A 21,654-nucleotide genomic window follows, 5' to 3' on the forward strand; every position below is an offset into this window, starting at 1 on the left:
ATTTTACATATTTTAATTGAACCTTTATTTAACTAGGCAAGTCAGTTAAGAACAAATTCTTATTTACATTGACAGCCTACCCGAGCCAAACCCTCCCCCAACCCGGACGACACTGGGCCAATTGTGCACCGCGTTATGAGACTCCCGATCATGGCCAGCTGTGATACAGACCGGGATTGAACCAGGATCGGTAGTGTCGCCTCCAGCACTGAGATGCAGTGTGTTATACCACTGTGCCACTTGGGAGACCAATAATTAAGGTCAGACAAGGTGTGTGTATAAGGTTAGACAGGGTGTGTATATAAGGTCAGACAGGGTGTGTATATAAGGTCAGACAGGGTGTGTATATAAGGTTAGACAGGGTGTGTATATAAGCTCAGACAAGGTGTGTGTATAAGGTTAGACAGGGTGTGTATATAAGGTCAGACAGGGTGTGTATATAAGGTCAGACAGGGTGTGTATATAAGGTTAGACAGGGTGTGTATATAAGGTCAGACAAGGTGTGTGTATAAGGTTAGACAGGGTGTGTATATAAGGTCAGACAGGGTGTTTATATAAGGCCAGACAGGGTGTGTATATAAGGCCAGACAGGGTGTGTATATAAGGTCAGACAGGGTGTGTATATAAGGTCAGACAGGGTGTGTATATAAGGTCAGACAGGGTGTGTATATAAGGTCAGACAGGGTGTTTATATAAGGCCAGACAGGGTGTGTATATAAGGTCAGACAGGGTGTTTATATAAGGCCAGACAGGGTGTGTATATAAGGCCAGACAGGGTGTGTATATAAGGTCAGACAGGGTGTTTATATAAGGCCAGACAGGGTGTATATAAGGCCATACAGGGTGTGTATATAAGGCCAGACAGGGTGTGTATATAAGGTCAGACAGGGTGTGTATAGAAGGTCAGACAGGGTGTGTATATAAGGTTAGACAGGGTGTGTATATAAGGCCAGACAGGGTGTGTATATAAGGTCAGACAGGGTGTGTATATAAGGTCAGACAGGGTGTGTATATAAGGTCAGACAGGGTGTGTATATAAGGTTAGACAGGGTGTGTATATAAGGCCAGACAGGGTGTGTATATAAGGTCAGACAGGGTGTGTATAGAAGGTCAGACAGGGTGTGTATATAAGGTCAGACAGGGTGTGTATATAAGGTCAGACAGGGTGTGTATATAAGGTCAGACAGGGAGTGTATATAAGGTTAGACAGGGTGTGTATAGAAGGTTAGACAGGGTGTGTATATAAGGTCAGACAGGGTGTGTATATAAGGCCAGACAGGGTGTGTATATAAGGTCAGACAGGGTGTGTATAGAAGGTCAGACAGGGTGTGTATATAAGGCCAGACAGGGTGTGTATATAAGGTCAGACAGGGTGTGTATAGAAGGTCAGACAGGGTGTGTATATAAGGTCAGACAGGGTGTGTATATAAGGTCAGACAGGGTGTGTATATAAGGCCAGACAGGGTGTGTATAGAAGGCCAGACAGGGTGTATATATAAGGTCAGACAGGGTGTGTATATAAGGCCAGACAGGGTGTGTATAGAAGGCCAGACAGGGTGTGTATATAAGGTCAGACAGGGTGTGTATATAAGGTCAGACAGGGTGTGTATAGAAGGTCAGACAGGGTGTGTATATAAGGCCAGACAGGGTGTGTATAGAAGGTCAGACAGGGTGTGTATATAAGGCCAGACAGGGTGTGTATAGAAGGCCAGACAGGGTGTGTATATAAGGCCAGACAGGGTGTGTATATAAGGCCAGACAGGGTGTGTATAGAAGGTCAGGCAGGGTGTGTATATAAGGCCAGACAGGGTGTGTATAGAAGGCCAGACAGGGTGTGTATATAAGGTCAGACAGGGTGTGTATAATAAGGCCAGACAGGGTGTGTATATAAGGCCAGACAGGGTGTGTATAGAAGGCCAGACAGGGTGTGTATATAAGGTCAGACAGGGTGTGTATATAAGGCCAGACAGGGTGTGTATATAAGGCCAGACAGGGTGTGTATATAAGGTTAAACGGGGTACGTACTTTGGGGTCGGGGTGTCGACTGATGATGATCTGGACTGGCCCGGGGGAGCACTGACTCAGAACCGTGTACACATCGTTCAGTACCATGTTGTACACCACTGTGTTGTTGATCTCCATAATCTCATCTCCACATCTAGGAGAGGAAAGAGGGGGAGAGAGGGGAGGGGGAGAGAGGGGGGAGGGAAGGGGAGGGGAAGGGGAAGGGGAAGGGGGTTAGAGAGAGGGGAGGGGGGAGAGAGTGTGGAGGTGGAGAGAGAGGTGAGGGGGAGAGGGAGTGTTGAGGGATTAGAGAGGGGGGAGAGAGAGGGTGTGAGAGAGTGGATAGGGAGAGAGAGAGGGGAGGGGGAAAGAGAGGAGAGAGAGAGGGGCGAGAGAGGGGAGGAGAGAGAGGGGTGAGGGGGAGAGAGAGGGGAGGGGGAAAGAGAGGGGAGGGGGAAAGAGATTAGAGGGGGAGAGAGAGGGGGGAGGTGACGAGAGAGTAGCGAGGGAAGAGAGAGGGGAAGGGGAGATGGAGAGTGAGTGTGGAGATTAAAGTACAGTAACTGATTCAAGTTGAGCATATGCACAGACCATGTGTCAACAATAAACTGCTCTGGATGAGTGAGTCTACTAAAGGACTAATGAAGAGCGGTTATGTAATGTCCTCTCCAGAGTCTCCTCGTTCACTCCTTCTCTCATGCATTGAAATGCATTGGATTAGTGCAAGCATGGCTTGACGGAGTTTCCACTACTTCGATTCCTTTCGAAATCCATGATAGTGAGGGTACAAGTGCACACTTGGTGGAAAGGTACAGAATGGGACCACAGCTAGGGAGTAACGAAGTGGGAAGTGTACTGAGGTAAGAGACTCCTTTTCATGACAAGGTGTGGAATGTTAACAAACAGATACCCAGGCTATGTGTATTCAGCATTTACAGAATGTTTCTTTAATCCTTACCTGAGTCTACTGTCCATGTGTGCCACCGACCCAGGGGACAGGGTGTGGATATAGACGCCACGGCAACCATCTCCAGACGGCACGCAACACAGCCCAATGCCCAGCCCCACACCAGCCTCTACACAAACACACGCAGGCACGCATGCACACAGACACACACACACACACACACACACACACACACACACACACACACACACACACACACACACACACACACACACACACACACACACACACACACACACACACACACACACAAACAGACAGATAGGACATTGTTTATGTTAGATGCTCTAGCTCCAAGTCATAATGCAACTTAGAACTTCTTATCTTTGACCCCTGACCTTTGTGCAAGGTGATCTCCATCATGACACGATCTCGGGGTTTGGCCAAAGGTGGCTGAGGTACGGTGTTGGTGTTGGTGTATGTGTTGGCTGTGGTGACACCACTGAGGTAATTGTAGTCCCCCATATCAGTGCTGACCCTGGCCATGCCAGTACTGGAGCTGAGAGAGCGAGACCGACACAGCTGTGCTACCGCTGCCTGGCCACAGAGGGCGCCGACACGCAGGCTGGTCCTCACCACCAGAGTCAACAGACCCTTCTTTATCTGCTGTGGAGGGGAAAGGGAGCAGTAGAGTGGGAAGGAGAGGGAGAGAGGGAGAAGGCGAAGGCGAGGGAAAGGGAGAAGTAGAACGGGAAGGAGAGGGAGAGAGGGAGAAGGAGAGAGGGAGAAGGCAAGAGGGAGAAGGAGAGAGGGAGAAGTAGAGCGGGAAGGAGAGGGAGAGAGGGAGAAGGAGAGAGGGAGAAGTAGAGCGGGATGGAGAGGGAGAGAGGGAGAAGGAGAAGGCGAGGGAGAAGGAGAGAGGGAGAAGTAGAGCGGGAAGGAGATGGAGAGAGGGAGAAGGAGAGAGGGAGAAGTAGAGCGGGAAGGAGAGGGAGAGAGGGAGAAGGAGAGGGAGAAGTAGAGCGGGATGGAGAGGGAGAGAGGGAGAAGGAGAAGGCGAGGGAAAGGGAGAAGTAGAGCGGGAAGGAGAGGGAGAGAGGGAGAAGGAGAAGGTGAGGGAGAAGGAGAGAGAGAGAAGTAGAGTGGGAAGGAGAGGGAGAGAGGGAGGAGAAGGCGAGGGAGAAGGAGAGAGGGAGAAGTAGAGCGGGAAGGAGAGGGAGAGAGGGAGAAGGAGAGAGGGAGAAGTAGAGCGGGATGGAGAGGGAGAGAGGGAGAAGGAGAAGGCGAGGGAAAGGGAGAAATAGAGCGGGAAGGAGAGGGAGAGAGGGGGGAGAATGCGAGGGAGAGGGAGAGAGGGAGAAGTAGAGCGGGATGGAGAGGGAGAGAGGGAGGAGAAGGCGAGGGAGAAGGAGAGAGGGAGAAGTAGAGCGGGAAGGAGAGGGAGAGAGGGAGAAGTAGAGCGGGATGGAGAGGGAGAGAGAGGATCATTCTGAATTTAGTCAGTCAGGTGTGGTGCCTAGTTGGTACAAAATCCTGCAGTACCTGCGGCACTCCAGGAACAGGGTTGTCGACCCCTGTTCTGAAATGTCTTCACTAATCAAAAGGGATCCTTTTAACTCCATCATGTTGTAATATGGCTGTAATAATGTTGTATTATGGCTGTAATAATGTTGAAATATGGCTGTAATAATGTTGTATTATGGCTGCAATAATGTTGTATTATGGCTGTAATAATGTTGAATTATGTCTGTTATAATGTTGTATTATGGCTGTAATAATGTTGAAATATGGCTGTAATAATGTTGAAATATGGCTGTAATAATGTTGTATTATGGCTGTAATAATGTTGTATTATGGCTGCAATAATGTTGTATTATGGCTGTAATAATGTTGAATTATGGCTGTAATAATGTTGTATTATGGCTGTAATAATGTTGAAATATGGCTGTAATAATGTATTATGACTGTAATAATGTTGTATTATGGCTGTAATAATGTTGAAATATGGCTGTAATGTTGTATTATGACTGTAATAATGTTGTAATATGGCTGTAATAATGTTGTAAAATGATGTTTTGTTGTGGTGCTGCAGTCTTACTTTGAATCTCTGTAGTGCATCCTCATGAGTTAGTCCATGTAGAGACTCTCCATTCAACTCCAGGATCTCATCCCCTGAGAGAGAGAGAGAGAGAGAGAGAGAGAGAGAGAGAGAGAGAGAGAGAGAGAGAGAGAGAGAGAGAGAGAGAGAGAGAGAGAGAGAGAGAGAGAGAGAGAGAGAGAGAGAGAGAGAGAGAGAGAGAGAGAGAGAGAGAGAGAGAGAGAGAGAGAGAGAGCGAGAGAGAGAGAGAGAGAGAGAGAGAGAGAGAGAGAGAAGAGAGAGAGAGAGAGAGATAGACAGAGAGAGAGAGAGACAGAGAGAGAGAGAGAGAGAGAGAGAGAGAGAGAGAGAGAGAGAGAGAGAGAGAGATTACTTTAGATTACTTTATCACTGACATTAAACCAAAGTCTCTCAGAGCGTTCACAGTCAGCCCACTGACACCCCTATCAGATCACAGCAAAATAACAGTCTACTTGAACAGAGTAATACTCAATCATGAGACATAAAAGCCAAAGGAACTAAGTAATATTAAGAAATGCTATAGATGGAACGAAAGTAGAGTAGAATACCTACCAAAAAACAATTAGGCAACAACAAATTAAATCCCTTTTAGACAACTTCCTGGACAAAACGTTTCACTGTAATAGTGAAGGTGTAACAGTAGAAAACCTAAACAGTATATTTGACCTTCCCTATCAAATCTATAAAGGTCAAGCAGACAACCTAAGAAAATTAACAACAATGACAAATGGTTTGATGAAGAATGCAAAAACCTAAGAAAGAAATTGAGAAAACTACCCACCCAACAACGTAGAGACGCTGAATCTACGCCTTCACTATTGTCACGCCCTGGCCTTAGTTATCTTTGTTTTCTTTATTATTTTAGTTAGGTCAGGGTGTGACATGGGGGATGTTTGTGTGTTTTTGTCTCGTCTATGGTGTTTGTATTGTCTAGTTTTTTTTTGTAGAGTTCATGGGGTTGTGTTCAGTGTAGGTGTTTATGTAAGTCTATGGTTGCCTAGATTGGTTCTCAATTAGAGACAGCTGTCTATCGTTGTCTCTGATTGGGAGCCATATTTAGGCAGCCATAGTCATTAGGTAGGTTGTGGGTAATTGTCTATGTGTAAGTTGCCAGTGTCTGCATTTATTTGTTTTGTATAGCTTCACGGTCGTTGGTTTGTTGTTTAGTTTAGTTTGTTTAAGTGTTCTTCGTCTTCCTGAAATAAATACATAATGTATTTATATCATGCTGCGCCTTGGTCCTCTCTTTCACCCGAAGACGATCGTGACAACTATGGTGAATCACTAAAACAAAACAGAAATACACTATGGAAAAAGAAGGTACAACACGTCAGAAATCAGCTCAATGTAATTGAAGAATCCATAAACTCTAACCACTTCTGGGGAAATTGGAACACACTAAACAAACAACAACACGAAGAGTTAACTATCCACAACATGTATGGATAAACCACTTCTCCAATCTGTTTGTCTCAATAAGAAAGAACAAACAGCAAAATGTATACATGATCAAATACAAATCTAAAAATCTACTATTAAAGACTACCAGAAACCACTGGATAACTATTAAAGACTACCAGAACCCACTGGATAACTATTAAAGACCACCAGAACCCACTGGATAACTATTAAAGACTACCAGAACCCACTGGATAACTATTAAAGACTACCAGAACCCACTGGATAACTATTAAAGACTACCAGAACACACTGGATAACTATTAAAGACCACCAGAACCCACTGGATAACTATTAAAGACTACCAGAACCCACTGGGTAACTATTAAAGACTACCAGAACACACTGGATAACTATTAAAGACTACCAGAACCCACTGGATAACTATTAAAGACTACCAGAACACACTGGATAACTATTAAAGACCACCAGAACCCACTGGATAACTATTAAAGACTACCAGAACCCACTGGATAACTATTAAAGACTACCAGAACACACTGGATAACTATTAAAGACTACCAGAACACACTGGATCTCCAATTACACTGAATTAACTACAGGACAAAATATGAACCCTCCCACCCAAAAAGGCCTGTGGTGTTGATGGTATCCTAAGTGAAATTATCAAATATACAGACCACAAATTACAATTGGCTTAATTTAAACTCTTTAACATCATCCTCAGCTCTGGCATCTTCCACAATATTTGGAACCAAGGACTGATCACCCCAATCCACAAAAGTGGAGACAAATTGGACCCCAATAACTACAGTGGGATATTCGTCAACAGCAACCTTGGGGAAATCCTCTGCAATATCATTCACAGCAGACTCGTACATTTCTTCAGTGAAAACAATGTACTGAGTAAATGTCAAATTGGCTTTTTACCAAATTAACATACGACAGACCACGTACAGCAAATTCGGAAAGTATTCAGACCCTTTGACTTTTCCCACATAGAAATGTTTGCAAATGCATTAATATTTAAAAACTGAAATATCTTCTTGGGTATGTCGCTACAAGCTTGGCACACCTGATTTGGGGAGTTTCTCCCATTCTTCTCTACAGATCTACTCAAGCTCTGTCAGGTCTGGTTGAGGAGCGTCGCTGCACAGCTATTTTCAGGTCTCTCCAGAGATGTTCGATTGGGTTCAACGCCGGGCTCAAGCAGGGCCACTCAAAGACATTCAGAGACTTGTCCCGAAGCCACTCCTGTGTTGTCTTGGCTGTGTGCTTAGGGTTGTTGTCCTGTTGGAAGGTGAACCTTCGCCCCAGTCTGAGGTCCTGAGCACTCTGGAGCAGGTTTTCATCAAGGATCTCTCTGTACTTTGCTCTGTTCAGCTTTCTCTCGATCCTGACTAGTCTCCCCATCCCTGCCGCTGAAAAACATCCCACCAGCATGATGCTACCACCATGCTTCACCGTAGAGATGGTGCCAGGTTTCCTCCAGACGTGACCCTTGGCATTCAACCCAAAGAGTTCAATCTTGGTTTTGTCAGACCAGAGAATCGTGTTTCTCATGGTCTGAGAGTCCTTTAGGTGCCTTTTGGCAAACTCCAAGTGGGCGGTCATGTGCCTTTTACTGAGGAGTGGCTTCCATCTGGCCACTCTACCATAAAGTCCTGATTGAGGGAGTACTGCAGAGATAGTTGTCCATCTGGAAGGTTATTCCATCTCCACAGAGAAACTCTGGAGCTCTGTTAGCGTGACCATCGGGATCTTAGTCACCTCCCTGACCAAGGCCCTTCTCCCCCGATTGCTCAGTTTGCCGAGAAGGCCAGCTCTATGAAGGGTCTTGGTGGTTCCAAACTTCTTCCATTTAAGAATGATGGAGGCGACTGTGTTCTTGGGGACCTTCAATTCTGCAGAAATGTTTTGGTACCCTTCCCCAGATCTGTGCCTCGACACAATCCTGTCTCAGAGCTCTACGGACAATTCCTTCGACCTAATGGCTTGGTTTTTGCTCTGACATGCACTGTCAACTGTGGGACCTTATATAGACAGGTCTGTGCCTTTCCAAATAATGTCCAGTCAATTGAATTTACAACAGGTAGACTCTAATGAAGTTGTAGAAACATATCAAGGATGATCAATGGAAACAGGATGCAACTGAGCTCAATTTCGAGTGTCATAGCAAAGGGCCTGAATACTTATGTAAATAAGGTATTTCCGTTTTTTATTTGTAATACATTTGCAAAAATGTCAACAAATAGGTTTTGTCTTTGTCATTATGGGGTATTGTGTGTAGACTGATGAGGGAAAAGACAATTTAGAATAAGGCTGTAAAATACCAAAATGTGGAAAAAGTCAAGGGGTCTGAATACTTTCCGAATGCACTGTATTCACCCTGTACACCCTAATTGACAAACAAACAAACCAAAACAAAGGTAAAGTCTTCTCATGCTTTGTTGATTTCATAAAAGCTTTTGACTCAATTTGGCGTGAGGGTCTGCTATACAAATTAATGGATGTGGTGTTAGGGGAAAAACATACAACATTTAAAATCTATGTACACAAACAAGTGTGCGGTTAAAATTGGCAAAAAACACACATTTCTTCCCACAGGGCCGTGGGGTGAGACAGGGATGCAGCTTGAGCCCCACCCTATTCAACATATATATCAACGAATTGGCGAGGGCACTAGAACAGTTTGCAACACCCAGCCTCAACCTTCTAGAATCTGAAGCCAAGTTTTTACTGTTTGCTGATAATCTGGTGCTTCTGTCCCCAACCGAGGAGGACCTACAGCAGCACCTAGATCTTCTGCACAGATTCTGCCAGACCTGGGCCCTGACAGTAAATCTCAGTAAGACAAAAATAATGGTGTTCCAAAAAAGGTCCAGTTGCCAGGACCATAAATACAAATTCCATCTAGACACCGTTGCCCTAGAGCACACAAAAAACGATACATACCCCTCTGCCTAAACATCAGCGCCACAGGTAACGTTCTGAGAGACGCCATCAAAAGGAACAGAAAATTCGACATACCAATTAGGATCTGGCTAAAAATATTTGAATCAGTTATAGAACCCATTGCCCTTTATGGTTTTGAGGTCTGGGGTCCGCTCACAAGCCAATAATTCACAAAATGGGACAAACACCAAATTGAGACTGCATGCAAAATTCTGCAAAAATATCCTCTGCGTACAATGTAAAACACCAAATAATGCATGCAGAGCACAATTAGGCCGATACCCGCTAATTATCCAAATCTAGAAAAGAGCCATTAAATTCTACAAACACCGAAAAGGAAGCGATTCCCAAACATTCCATAACATAGCCATCACTTACAGAGAGATTAACCTGGAGAAGAGTCCCCTAAGCAAGCTGGTCCTGGGGCTCTGTTCACAAACAGACCCCACAGAGCCCCAGGATAGCAACATAATTAGACACAACCAAATCATGAGAAAACAACAAGATAATTACTTGACACATAGGAAAGAATTAACAAAAAAAACTGAGCAAACTAGAATGCTATTTGGCCCTAAACAGAGAGTACACAGCAGCAGAATACCTGACCACTGTGACTGACCCAAGCTTAAGGAAAGCTTTGACTATGCACAGATTCAGCGAGCATTGCATTGCTATTGAGAGAACCTGCAATAGGCAGACCTGGCTCTCAACAGAAGACAGGCCATGTGCACACTGCCCACAAAATGAGGTGGAAACTGAGCTGCACTTCCTAACCTCCTGCCAAATGTATGATCATATTAGAGATGCATATTTCCCTCAGATTACAGACCCACAAAGAATTCGAAAACAAATCCAATTTTGATAAACTCCCATATCTGTTGGGTGAAATACCATGTGACCTGTTGCCACAAGAAAAGGGCAACCAATGAAGAACTTTTGTACTTTGACTATTTGCACATCATTACAACATTACATAAGGCATTTGACATTACATATGACATATGAAATGTCTCTATTCCTTTTGTGAGTGGAATGTTTACTGTTCATTTTTGTCATTGTTTATTTCACTTTCATGTATTATCTATTTTACCTGCTTTGGCAATGTAAACATATGTTTCCCATGCCAGTAAAGCCCTTTGAATTGAAATTGAACTGAGACAGAGAGAGAGAGAGAGTGCGAGAGAGGGACAGTGACAGAGAGAGAGAGAGAGAGAGTGCGAGAGAGGGAGAGTGACAGAGAGAGAGAGAAAGAGAGAGTGTGAGAGCCAAAGATGAGAGATGGACCACAGTCAGCCAACATGCTGTTCACCATACATATAATAATATGATAATATAATAAGCAAAATGATCATTCTGTGCCATATGCCATACTGTATAGATCTAAGACAGTGGTCACCAACACTGGTCCAGCAGTCCAGGAGGGCTACAGGGTGTGTGTAGGCTTTTGTGTATGTTAATGTTGGACTGAGATCAACTCTGTTGTTGTAGTAACATTTTAACAAAAGCAATGAGTCTCTCTTTCTCCTCTTACCCTCCTGTAGTCTGCCATCTGCAGCCGCGGCCCCTCCAGCGAAGATGGTCTTGACGTAGATACCCATGGGTCCGTACATGCTGTCCCTGCCCCCCACAATGCTGAACCCCAGACCCTGCATGGGACAATACAACACTTGAAACTACAGATTGCACCTTTAAGGAGGAGTATTCCCCCCCTTTAAAGAGGTCATTTGTAGTTTAATTTATGGTAACGAAAAATATGAACCCGGCCAAAAGCACTGAGGGGGTGGGCTTAAATGTAACTAGGAGTTTTCCCGTTAAGTTATATGGTCAGGGAAACCCAGGGCCTAACTCATCACCAGTATGTTTAAAGATTGGATGCTACTCCATAGTACTCCATAGTAGAAGCAAACAATGATGCTTTATTATGACTTAGCCCCAGGGCCACGGGCTGCGTTCAAGCTCCTGGAGCAGATTTTCAAACGTGCTGCATAATTACCTTGCCATGGCCCTTCATCAGCACGATGTTACAGATGATGAAGGCTTGGACGTTACTGCAGGAGTGGACCAGATGGGCGGAACTAAGAGAGCGAGAGGGACGGGGAACGGGCTGTGGAGGGGGGAGGAGGGGGGGGAGGAGGGGGACAGACGGGAGACAACACCCTCAGTCAGGTTCCACACACACGTGACGAGAGGCCTCACGCACACACACACACACACACACACACACACACACACACACACACACACACACACACACACACACACACACACACACACACACACACACACACACACACACACACACACACACACACACACAGGAAGAAGGCTGACAGATTGAGTTGACTAGATCCAGATGCTTTTTGGAAGTGATTTCTACACCTGTTTTTAATCTCTCTTCTTTTCGTATTGTTCTGACGTTCTGAACAGAAATACATATTTTTCTCCTCTGTCCGTCTCAGTCTGACGATCTCTCACTGTATGAGCCAGTAACTGAATTATGTCATGATCATAATGAAAAAGAGGAAATAGTTTAGTAGTTGATTTCCAACAACTTCATTGAATAGAAACGTTTATTGTTTTTTGAAAAACCTGCTCTCTGCATGAGAAGTCAAATTGAACTAACAAGGCAATGGGAGCAGCAGCTACCGTAGAAATCTCAGGAATGTAATAAGTCTGTGCCAATCTGGATTCGTTGTAATCAGAGCATTTGCAGGTACAGAAACTCTCAAGGCAGGTAGGCAGATGGACGCACACACACACCTGGTTGGGGTTGTGAGGAAACTCCAGCTGTTGGGACTGGGACTTCCTGCTGCCAAAGAAACCGACACTTCCGTGGGTGTTGCTCCCGCAAAGCTCAGGCGTCTTCAGGATAATGGCGTCCAGGTCTCCAATCCAGTATGGATGGACACCTGAGCACAATTCAATACAATGTCATGTGATTCAATACAATGTCATGTGATTCAATACAATGTCATGTGATTCAATACAATGTCATGTGATTCAATACAATGCCATGTGATTCAATACAATGTCATGTGATTCAATACAATGTCATGTGATTCAATACAATGTCATGTGATTCAATACAATGCCATGTGATTCAATACAATGTCATGTGATTCAATACTATCCAGAGACCAAGCATAAACCCCAGACACCAACTGTGAGCAACTGTATGGAACCTAGGTTATCTGCTTCCCTCAATACCACATTAGCCCATTGAGCTAAAGCCTACGACAGTTTCTCTGGGAGCTAACAAGAGGCTTGGTTACTCATCACAAAAGCAGGTCAAAACAGAGAAAGGCTAGCTGCTCACACAGCAAGGAATGCAATTTGTAAAAACAAAACATACACAGGTCAATTTAAAGCATCATTACATTTAGTCATTTCCAGAGTTTAGAAAACATCTGTGCAGGATGTGACAAACTCAACATCCAGTTAGAGATGATGGTGTCCTCATGTTCTTGTAGGAAAGGAAGGAAATCACTTCATAGTATCTAATGATGTACCACAGGAAACTCATGACAACTGCCTTACAGGCCTCATATCGGTGTGTGTGTGTGTGTGTGTGTGTGTGTGTGTGTGTGTGTGTGTGTGTGTGTGTGTGTGTGTGTGTGTGTGTGTGTGTGTGTGTGTGTGTGTGTGTGTGTGTGTGTGTGTGTGTGTGTGTGTGTGTGTGTGTGTGTGTGTGTGTGTGTGTGTGTGTGTGTGTGTGTGTGTGTGTGTGTGTGTGTGTGTGTGCATGCATGTGTGCATGTGTGTTACTGGTAGAGTTGGAGCGGGTCCTCTTGCAGACCGTCTGTCCCTGAAGACCATGTCCTCTCCTCTCTGTGTCCCAACCTCTGTCCTCATTCACCTCTGGGATTGCCAGCTACAACACACAACACACCAGGGTGATGTTCATTAGGCACCAAACGGAGGAAAACACACTGAAACAGGGGCAGACTAGGCTGGTTGCCAGTCTGTTTCACTTACATTCCACTCCTTGTACTCCATGTCCTGTGCTACCCTGGCGGAGTAGAATGTTAGGAGTAGAATGTTAGGAGTAGAATGTTAGGAGTAGAATGTTAGGAGTAGAATGTTAGGAGTAGAATGTTAGGAGTAGAATGTTAGCTTAACAGACTGGTACCCAGAATAAGGATTGACTACCTGGACTTTTTATTCACCGTTTCAAAACGTTTTACAATGATGTGACCTACTAAACTCAACCAAGGTATTCATCCACTCTTGGAGGGAAATGGACGTTCAAACAACGATTTTCAAAGTTAAAGCCAGAAAGATAATGAAGATACACCAAACAGGCTGTGAATGTTTATCAAGAGGACGTAGAAGAGTCCTAATTGATACCTTGAGGTGGTTGTTGTTCCCAGTGTGTTCTGTCTCTGTGTAGTTGGTCACTAGCAGGGGGTCTGCCAGGCACAGAGGGGCCGAGTGCAGGGGGGCCAGGGTTAGACCTCCAGGGGACTGGGGCTGCTGCTCACATGTTGAGCCTTCCTACAAAAACACACATAAAGGACTCAAAGTTGAATCGTTATGAAATTACATGTTGTACAAGTGTCAGTCTTTCTATGATTGGAGAGAATTATTTTGACTTATACTGATTGGGTAAGACACAGAATTATTCCAAATAAAATGTGTGAATATAGTATGTAAATGTTTGGAAGAAATTGGTGGAATTAAAATGAAGTAATAAGCTACTAAAATATCTAAAACTGCATATGGCCATTGATTGCCCTTTTAGTTAATATATGGAATATATTAGTTAATATATTTAAACACCTTCTCACTCCAGTTAGAGAAGTCTGATTTGATTATTGAATTTCCTGTTTTCAATTTGTTCTCCATAACAACACATACTATTTCTCAGTGGTGTAAAGTACTTAGGTAAAAATACTTGAAAGTACTACTTAAGTTGTTTTTTGGGTATCTGTACTTTACTATTCACATTTTTGACAACTAATACTTTTACTTCAGTACATTCCTAAAGAAAATAATGTACTTTTTACGCCATACATTTTCCCTGACACCAAAAAGTACTTGTTACATTTTGAATGCTTAGCAGGACAGGAAAATGGTCTAATTCACACTCTTATCAGGAGAATATACCTGGTCATCCCTACTGCCTCTGATCTGGCAGACTCACTAAACATACATGCTTCATTTGTAAATGATGTCTGAGTGTTGGAGTGTGTCCCTAGCTATCTGGTTTGTTTAAAATGATTAATATATTTATTTTTACTTTTGATACTTAAGTATATTTACTAGATTACTTTTACTTACTTGCGACATTTTCTATTAAGGTATGTTTACTTTTACTCAAGAATGAAAATTGGGTACTTTTTTCACCGCTGCTCTTTCTCTGCGAGAGGCAGAACTGAGTATTATAGGAAACGTTTGAAGGAGAGACTGAAACAGTGTTCAAAACACAATCAGCTGAGTCCAAAGATGTCACATGTTTTAGACATTCTATCCTGCTGTCTGTCCTGCTGTCTGTCCTGCTGTCTGTCCTGCTGTCTGTCCCTTCCTTCTCTTCTTCTCTGTCTGTATCGCTCTCTCTCTTTCTCTCTCTTTCTCACTTGCACTCTCTCTTTCTCACTTGCACTCTCTCTTTCTCACTTGCACTCTCTCTTTCTCACTTGCACTCTCTCTTTCTCACTTGCTCTCTCTCTTTCTCACTTGCACTCTCTCTTTCTCACTTGCACTCTCTCTTTCTCTCTTTTTCTCTCTCTCTTTCTCACTTGCTCAAATTCAAATTCAAGCTGCTTTATTGGCATGAAAAACATTGTGTCAATATTGCCAAAGCAACAATGTATACAATATACATTGTAATAAAAAATAATAATAATTAAACTATAACTAACTTATAACTAAATAACGGTCATCTTCACCATTACATCGGTACTACAACTACTATCATCATTACCACCACTACCACCACCACCATCATTAAACTGCTATCATTACCATTACCACCCATACCACTACTATTTGGAATGATAAACAACAATAATAATAGTAATAACAATAACAGTAATAACAATAACAGTCATAATAAGTAAGTTACTGCTTACTATGCAGATGTTATTATTCAGTGTCCCTCAGGCTATGGCAGGCAAATACATATTTGGCTGCAAGAGGAGCCATTGCTCCTTCGCCCATGAGTATTTTTTGTTTTTCCTCTGGGTTTAATAAGTTAAAATCTCTCTCTCTCTCTCTCTCTCTCTCTCTCTCTCTCTCTCTCTCTCTCTCTCTCTCTCTCTCTCTCTCTCTCTCTCTCTCTCTCTCTCTCTCTCTCTCTCTCTCTCTCTCTCTCTCTCTCTCTCTCTCTCTCTCTCTCTCTCTCTCTCTCTCGCTTTCTCTTTCTCTTTCTCTCTCTTTACTTTACTGACTTTATTGTCCCCATGGGGAAATTGTGTTGCAGTGTCATGTACACGCTGGCCTTACTGGGTCGATAGGAACATTAGCCCGAGCTATTTAGGAGGGATATCACACCTGGCACAAATGATTGTCTAGTTCTGTTTTTCTCTCTCTCATTTTCTCTCTCTCTCTCGCTATCTGTGTGTGTGCCAGTCTCTCTCTGTCTCTCTGTCTCTCTCTCTCTCTGTCACATCCTTTGTCTCTCTCCCTCTGTGAATGTGCATGCGGGTGTGTGAGAGTCTCTGCAGTATAGACTTCTGTATCATCTCAAACAGACTTGGCTTGGCTGGGTCAGATATAGTGTGACCTAGCATGAGAGAGCTTCAACATGTCCTCAGTCCAACCTGTGAAAAATGATTACACATTGGATGAGGGAGGAAGATGTGGGAGGGCCTTCCACATAGTGTGAAAGCTGCTTCAACAACACTCTATATCCATTCATGAGATATGACCCTACTGGGAAATATAATCTCTCTCTCTCTCCCTTTTCACCAAATGGCCGACTGCAAAGTAAGTCATCTCTTCCTATTCAAGTTCTGTTTTGAGACTCTTTTCTACACGGTTCAGCCAGATGAGGATGGGCCCTCATCAATTTGATTGATTGATCATTTGGAACTGTCTCTGTCAATGTTACTACGCAGCTCTTTTTCCTGTACAAATATACTGCATAGTGTCAGTGCAGTGACTGTGGCTAGCAAGGCTTCATTTCACTGTTTGGTTTCATTTGTACTCATTCCATTTCTGAAGCAATGCAGACATTCTGTCCCACAGATTCCATCTGGGCCCATCTGGGCCCAGTGGTGTCTGGGCCCAGTGGTGTCTGGGCCCAGTGGTGTCTGGGCCCAGTGGTGTCTGGGCCCAGTGTCTGATGGGTGTAGGATGGGAATGTGGCTACAGCATGTGAAGAAATACCAGACCCACACAGACTTAGTGGCTAGAGGGATGACGGAGAATAAACTACTGTAACACAGGGAGGGTGCAAAATGGTACCCTATTCCCTATATTGTCAATACTTTGGTCAAAAATAGTAAACTATACAGGGAATAGGGTGCCATTTGGGACTCACAGGAACATATTATGGGATGTATTAATTTAGAATGGCCAGCATAGCAGTTGTTAAAAAAAAAAACTTGAATAGTCCCCAAGTGCAAACCTCTCCCACTGCATGGCACTCCAAGCAGGCTCAAAGTATTTGAAGTAAAACAAATACGATTTGAACCCAGGTCTGGTATGAACCCAGGTCTGGTATTTTATTTTTTCTTCATTTCAGCAACAGAACAAGTGGGATGTGAGTGGTGCTACCTCACTGTAGGCTGTTATGTGGCTGGTCCTGGAGGCGGCCTGCCTCCCTCCCTCCCCCTCTGTCCTTGCAGCATGGCCGTTCTTGGCCTGCCTCTCCCCCTCTGTCCTGGCATGGCCGTTCAGACACTGTCCGTTAAAAGGTGCAAGCGTGTCTGTACTCTGAAGGTAACTCCAGGAGAGGCAGGAAGAAAGACAGTTAGACAGAAGCTTCAGGGAAATGTCTTTGAAGCTTTTCTCTGAGAACTAAACATAGCAAAATAGCCACTGTTGTTTGGCAGTGTGGGTGCATTAACCAGTACACTTTGGCAATCTGCTGCATGCATTCCCCAATCTGATGTACACAAGACCTGGTACGGCCATCTTAGAAAAACCATGAACTGACAGGTATAATGCACTATGCTAACAGCCATGGTGAATCAGTTCAAAATGTATTACATAGAAAGACATAACATAATAAGAATAAACCTGAAAGGGATACTTCGGGACTTTGGCAATGAGGCCCTTTATCTACCTCCCCAGAATCAGATGAACTCATGGATACCATGAGTATGTCTCTGTGTCCAGTATGAAGCATGCTAGTAGATACCCATAGACTTCCAGTAATTGCACTAATGCTAGTTAGCATTGGCTCGCAAAAGTACCTCTAACTTCCTTCATGCTGGACACAGAGACATACAAATATTATCCATGAGTTCATCTGACTCTGGGGAAGAACACTACATGACCAAAAGTATGTGGACACCTGCTCGTTGAACATCTCATTACAAATTCATGGACATTAATATGGAGTTGGTCTCCCCTTTGCTGCTATAAAAGCCCACTTCTGGGAAGGCTTTCTATTAGATGTTGGAACATTGCATTGTTGGGACTTGCTTCCATTCAGCCAAAACAGTATCAGTGAGGCCCGGCACTGATGTTGGGCGATAAGGCCAGGCTCGCAGTCGGCGTTTTAATTCATCCCAAAGGTGTTCGATGAGGTTGAGGTAAGGGCTCTGTGCAGGCCAGTCAAGTTCTTCCACACGTATCTCGACAAACAATTTCTGAATGGACCAAGCTTTGTACAAGGGGGCATAGTCATGCTGAAACAGGAAAGGTCCTTCCCTAAACTGTTGCCACAAACTTGGAAGCACAGAATTGTCTAGAACAGTGGTTCCCAACCAGGGGTACTAGGACCCCTGGAGGTGTTTGGCCTATCCTCAAGGGTTACATGAGAAGACTCATGAGACCATAGGTCTACTGGTAAAATGCACATGAGGGGGTATTTCAGGGGTACTCCGGGCAAAGCAAAATTCAGTTGGTGGTACAGTAAGCAAAAAAGTTGGGAACCACTGGCCTAGAATGTCATTGTATGCTGTAGCGTTAAGATTTCCCTTCACTGGAACTAAGGAGCCTAGTCCGAATCATGAAAAACAGCCCCAGACCATTATTCCTCCTCCACCAAACTTTACAGTTGGCACTATGCATTGGGGCAGGAAGCATTCTCTTGGCATCCGCCAAATCCAGATTAGTCCGTTGGACTACCAGATGGTGAAGCGTGATTCATCACTCCAGAGAATGCGTTTCCACTGCTCCAGAGTCAAATGTCAGCAAGCTTTACACCATTCCAGCCGACGCTTGGCATTGCGCACGGTGATCTTAGGCTTGTATGTGGCTGCTCGGCTATGGAAACCCATTTCATGAAGCTCCTGACGAACAGTTCTTGTGCTGACGTTGCTTCCCGAGGCAGTTTGGAACCCGGTAGTGAGTGTTGCAACCGAGGACAGATGATTTTTACACGCTACGTGCTTGAGCACATGGTGGTCCCGTTATGTGAGCTTGTGTTGCCTACCGCTTTGCGGCTGAGCCGTTGTTGCTCCTAAACGTTTCCACTTCACAATAACAGCACTTACAGTTGACCGGGGCAGCTCTAGCAGGGAAGAAATTTGACGAACTGACTTGTTGGAAAGGTGGCATCCTATGACGATGCCACGTTGAAAGTCACTGAGCTCGTCAGTAAGGCCAATCTACTGCCAATGTCTATGGAGATTGCATGGCTGTGTGCTCGATTTTACTCACCTGTCAGCAACGGGTGTGGCTGAAATAGCCAAATCCACTCATTTGAAGGGGTGTCCACATACTTTTGTATATATAGTGTATATAAAGAACCTCATTGATATAATCCCGACGTATCCCTTTAAGAAGACATTATAAAGGCACAGACATGCTTACAACAAGTAATAAAGCATTATAGCAGTCCGCTTATATCTGTATGGCTGTATGGCTACCTGTGTCCATCCCCTCCTCCCTTCCTCCCTCGCTCCACACTGGGTTCTTTGTCCTCCGTCTGGGGGCTGCTATCGCCAGTCTGTCGGCCCAGACCCTCCTCACCCGCCCCCGTCGTTACACACATCCTCCAGATACTGCTCTCCTGCACCAATAGGACAGATAGTTAGCACAAGGAGGGTATCTATGCAGGGGCAGTACTCTCCTGTGCCAATAGGACAGATAGTTAGCACAAGGAGGGTATCTATGCAGGGGCAGTACTCTCCTGTGCCAATAGGACAGAGCGTTAGCACAAGGGGATATATATGCAGGGGCAGTACTCTCCTGTGCCAATAGGACAGATAGTTAGCACAAGGAGGGTATCTATGCAGGGGCAGTACTCTCCTGTGCCAATAGGACAGATAGTTAGCACAAGGAGGGTATCTATGCAGGGGCGGTACTCTCCTGTGCCAATAGGACAGAGCGTTAGCACAAGGAGGGTATCTATGCAGGGGCGGTACTCTCCTGTGCCAATAGGACAGATAGTTAGCACAAGGAGGGTATCTATGCAGGGGCAGTACTCTCCTGTGCCAATAGGACAGAGCGTTAGCACAAGGGGATATCTATGCAGTGGCAGTACTCTCCTGTGCCAATAGGACAGATAGTTAGCACAAGGAGGGTATCTATGCAGGGGCGGTACTCTCCTGTGCCAATAGGACAGAGCGTTAGCACAAGGAGGGTATCTATGCAGGGGCGGTACTCTCCTGTGCCAATAGGACAGAGCGTTAGCACAAGGAGGGTATCTATGCAGGGGCAGTACTCTCCTGTGCCAATAGGACAGAGCGTTAGCACAAGGGGGGTATCTATGCAGGGGCAGTACTCTCCTGCTCCAATACAGTCCCAGGAGAGATGAGGTTCCAACATGCTCAACTTTGTTTTCTTCAAATCAAATCAGATGTTATTAGTCACATGCGCCGAATACAACAGGTGTAGTAGACCTTTCAGTGAGATGCTGAATACAACAGGTGTAGTAGACCTTACAGTGAAATGCTGAATACAACAGGTGTAGTAGACCTTACAGTGAGATGCTGAATACAACAGGTGTAGTAGACCTTACAGTGAAATGCTGAATACAACAGGTGTAGTAGACCTTACAGTGAAATGCTGAATACAACAGGTGTAGTAGACCTTACAGTGAGATGCTGAATACAACAGGTGTAGTAGACCTTACAGTGAGATGCTGAATACAACAGGTGTCGTAGACCTTACAGTGAAATGCTGAATACAACAGGTGTAGTAGACCTTACAGTGAGATGCTGAATACAACAGGTGTAGTAGACCTTACAGTGAGATGCTGAATACAACAGGTGTCGTAGACCTTACAGTGAGATGCTGAATACAACAGGTGTAGTAGACCTTACAGTGAGATGCTGAATACAACAGGTGTAGTAGACCTTACAGTGAGATGCTGAATACAACAGGTGTAGTAGACCTTACAGTGAAATGCTTACTTACGAGCCACTAACCAACATTACAGTACAAATAAGAATAAGAAAGAAAAGTAATAAGCAATTAAAGAGCAGCAGTAAAATAAAAATAGCGAGACTATATACAGGGGGTACCGGTACAGAGTCAATGTGCGGGGGCACCGGTTAGTCGAGGTAATTGAGGTACATGTAGGTAGAGTTATTAAAGTGATTATGCATAGATGATAACAACAGAGAGTAGCAGGGGTGTAAAAGGGGGGGTGGGGGCAATGCAAATTGTCTGGGTAGCCATTTGATTAGATGTTCAGGAGTCTTATGGCTCAGGGGTAGAAGCTGTTAAGAAACCTCTTGGACCTAGACCTGGCATGCCGGTACTGCTTGCAGTGCGGTAGCAGAAAGAACAGTCTATAACTAGGGTGGCTGGAGTCTTTGACAATTTATAGGGCCTTACTCTGACGCCGCCTGGTAAAGAGGTCCTGGATGCAGGAAGCTTGGCCCCAGTGATGTACTGGGCCGTATGCACTACCCTCTGTAGTGCCTTGCGGTCGGAGGCCGAACAGTTGGCATACCAGGCAGTGATGCAACCAGTCAGGATGCTCTCGATGGTGCAGCTGTAGAACCTTTTGAGGATCTGAGGACCCTTGCCAAGTTTTTTCAGTCTCCTGAAGGGGAATAGGTTTTGTTGTGCCCTCTTCACGACTGTCTTGGTGTGCTTGGACCATGTTAGTTTGTTGGTGATGTGGACACCAAGGAACTTGAAGCTCTCAACCTGCTCCACTACAGCCCCATCGATGAGAATGGGG

At 44.6% G+C, this 21,654-nt stretch overlaps 1 protein-coding gene across 2 annotated transcripts in view; it reads right to left on the minus strand.

Annotated features, from left to right (window-relative positions):
• Positions 1 to 21,654, minus strand: part of il16 (interleukin 16) — a 62,842-nt gene that overhangs the window by 20,629 nt on the left and 20,559 nt on the right. For both annotated transcript variants that reach the window (XM_071400853.1, XM_071400852.1), the window contains exons 4-14: positions 19,388 to 19,530; positions 17,124 to 17,292; positions 13,752 to 13,898; positions 13,170 to 13,275; positions 12,165 to 12,313; positions 11,398 to 11,508; positions 10,936 to 11,050; positions 5,010 to 5,083; positions 3,310 to 3,577; positions 2,963 to 3,080; positions 2,026 to 2,158 (exon numbers count right to left, since the gene is read on the minus strand). In XM_071400853.1, the coding sequence (XP_071256954.1) occupies positions 2,026 to 2,158; positions 2,963 to 3,080; positions 3,310 to 3,577; positions 5,010 to 5,083; positions 10,936 to 11,050; positions 11,398 to 11,508; positions 12,165 to 12,313; positions 13,170 to 13,275; positions 13,752 to 13,898; positions 17,124 to 17,292; positions 19,388 to 19,530 (1,533 nt within the window). The remainder of the gene's footprint in view (positions 1 to 2,025; positions 2,159 to 2,962; positions 3,081 to 3,309; positions 3,578 to 5,009; positions 5,084 to 10,935; positions 11,051 to 11,397; positions 11,509 to 12,164; positions 12,314 to 13,169; positions 13,276 to 13,751; positions 13,899 to 17,123; positions 17,293 to 19,387; positions 19,531 to 21,654) is intronic.

This window comes from Salvelinus alpinus, chromosome 5, assembly GCF_045679555.1.
Source record: "Salvelinus alpinus chromosome 5, SLU_Salpinus.1, whole genome shotgun sequence".
Taxonomy (NCBI): Eukaryota; Metazoa; Chordata; class Actinopteri; order Salmoniformes; family Salmonidae; genus Salvelinus; species Salvelinus alpinus.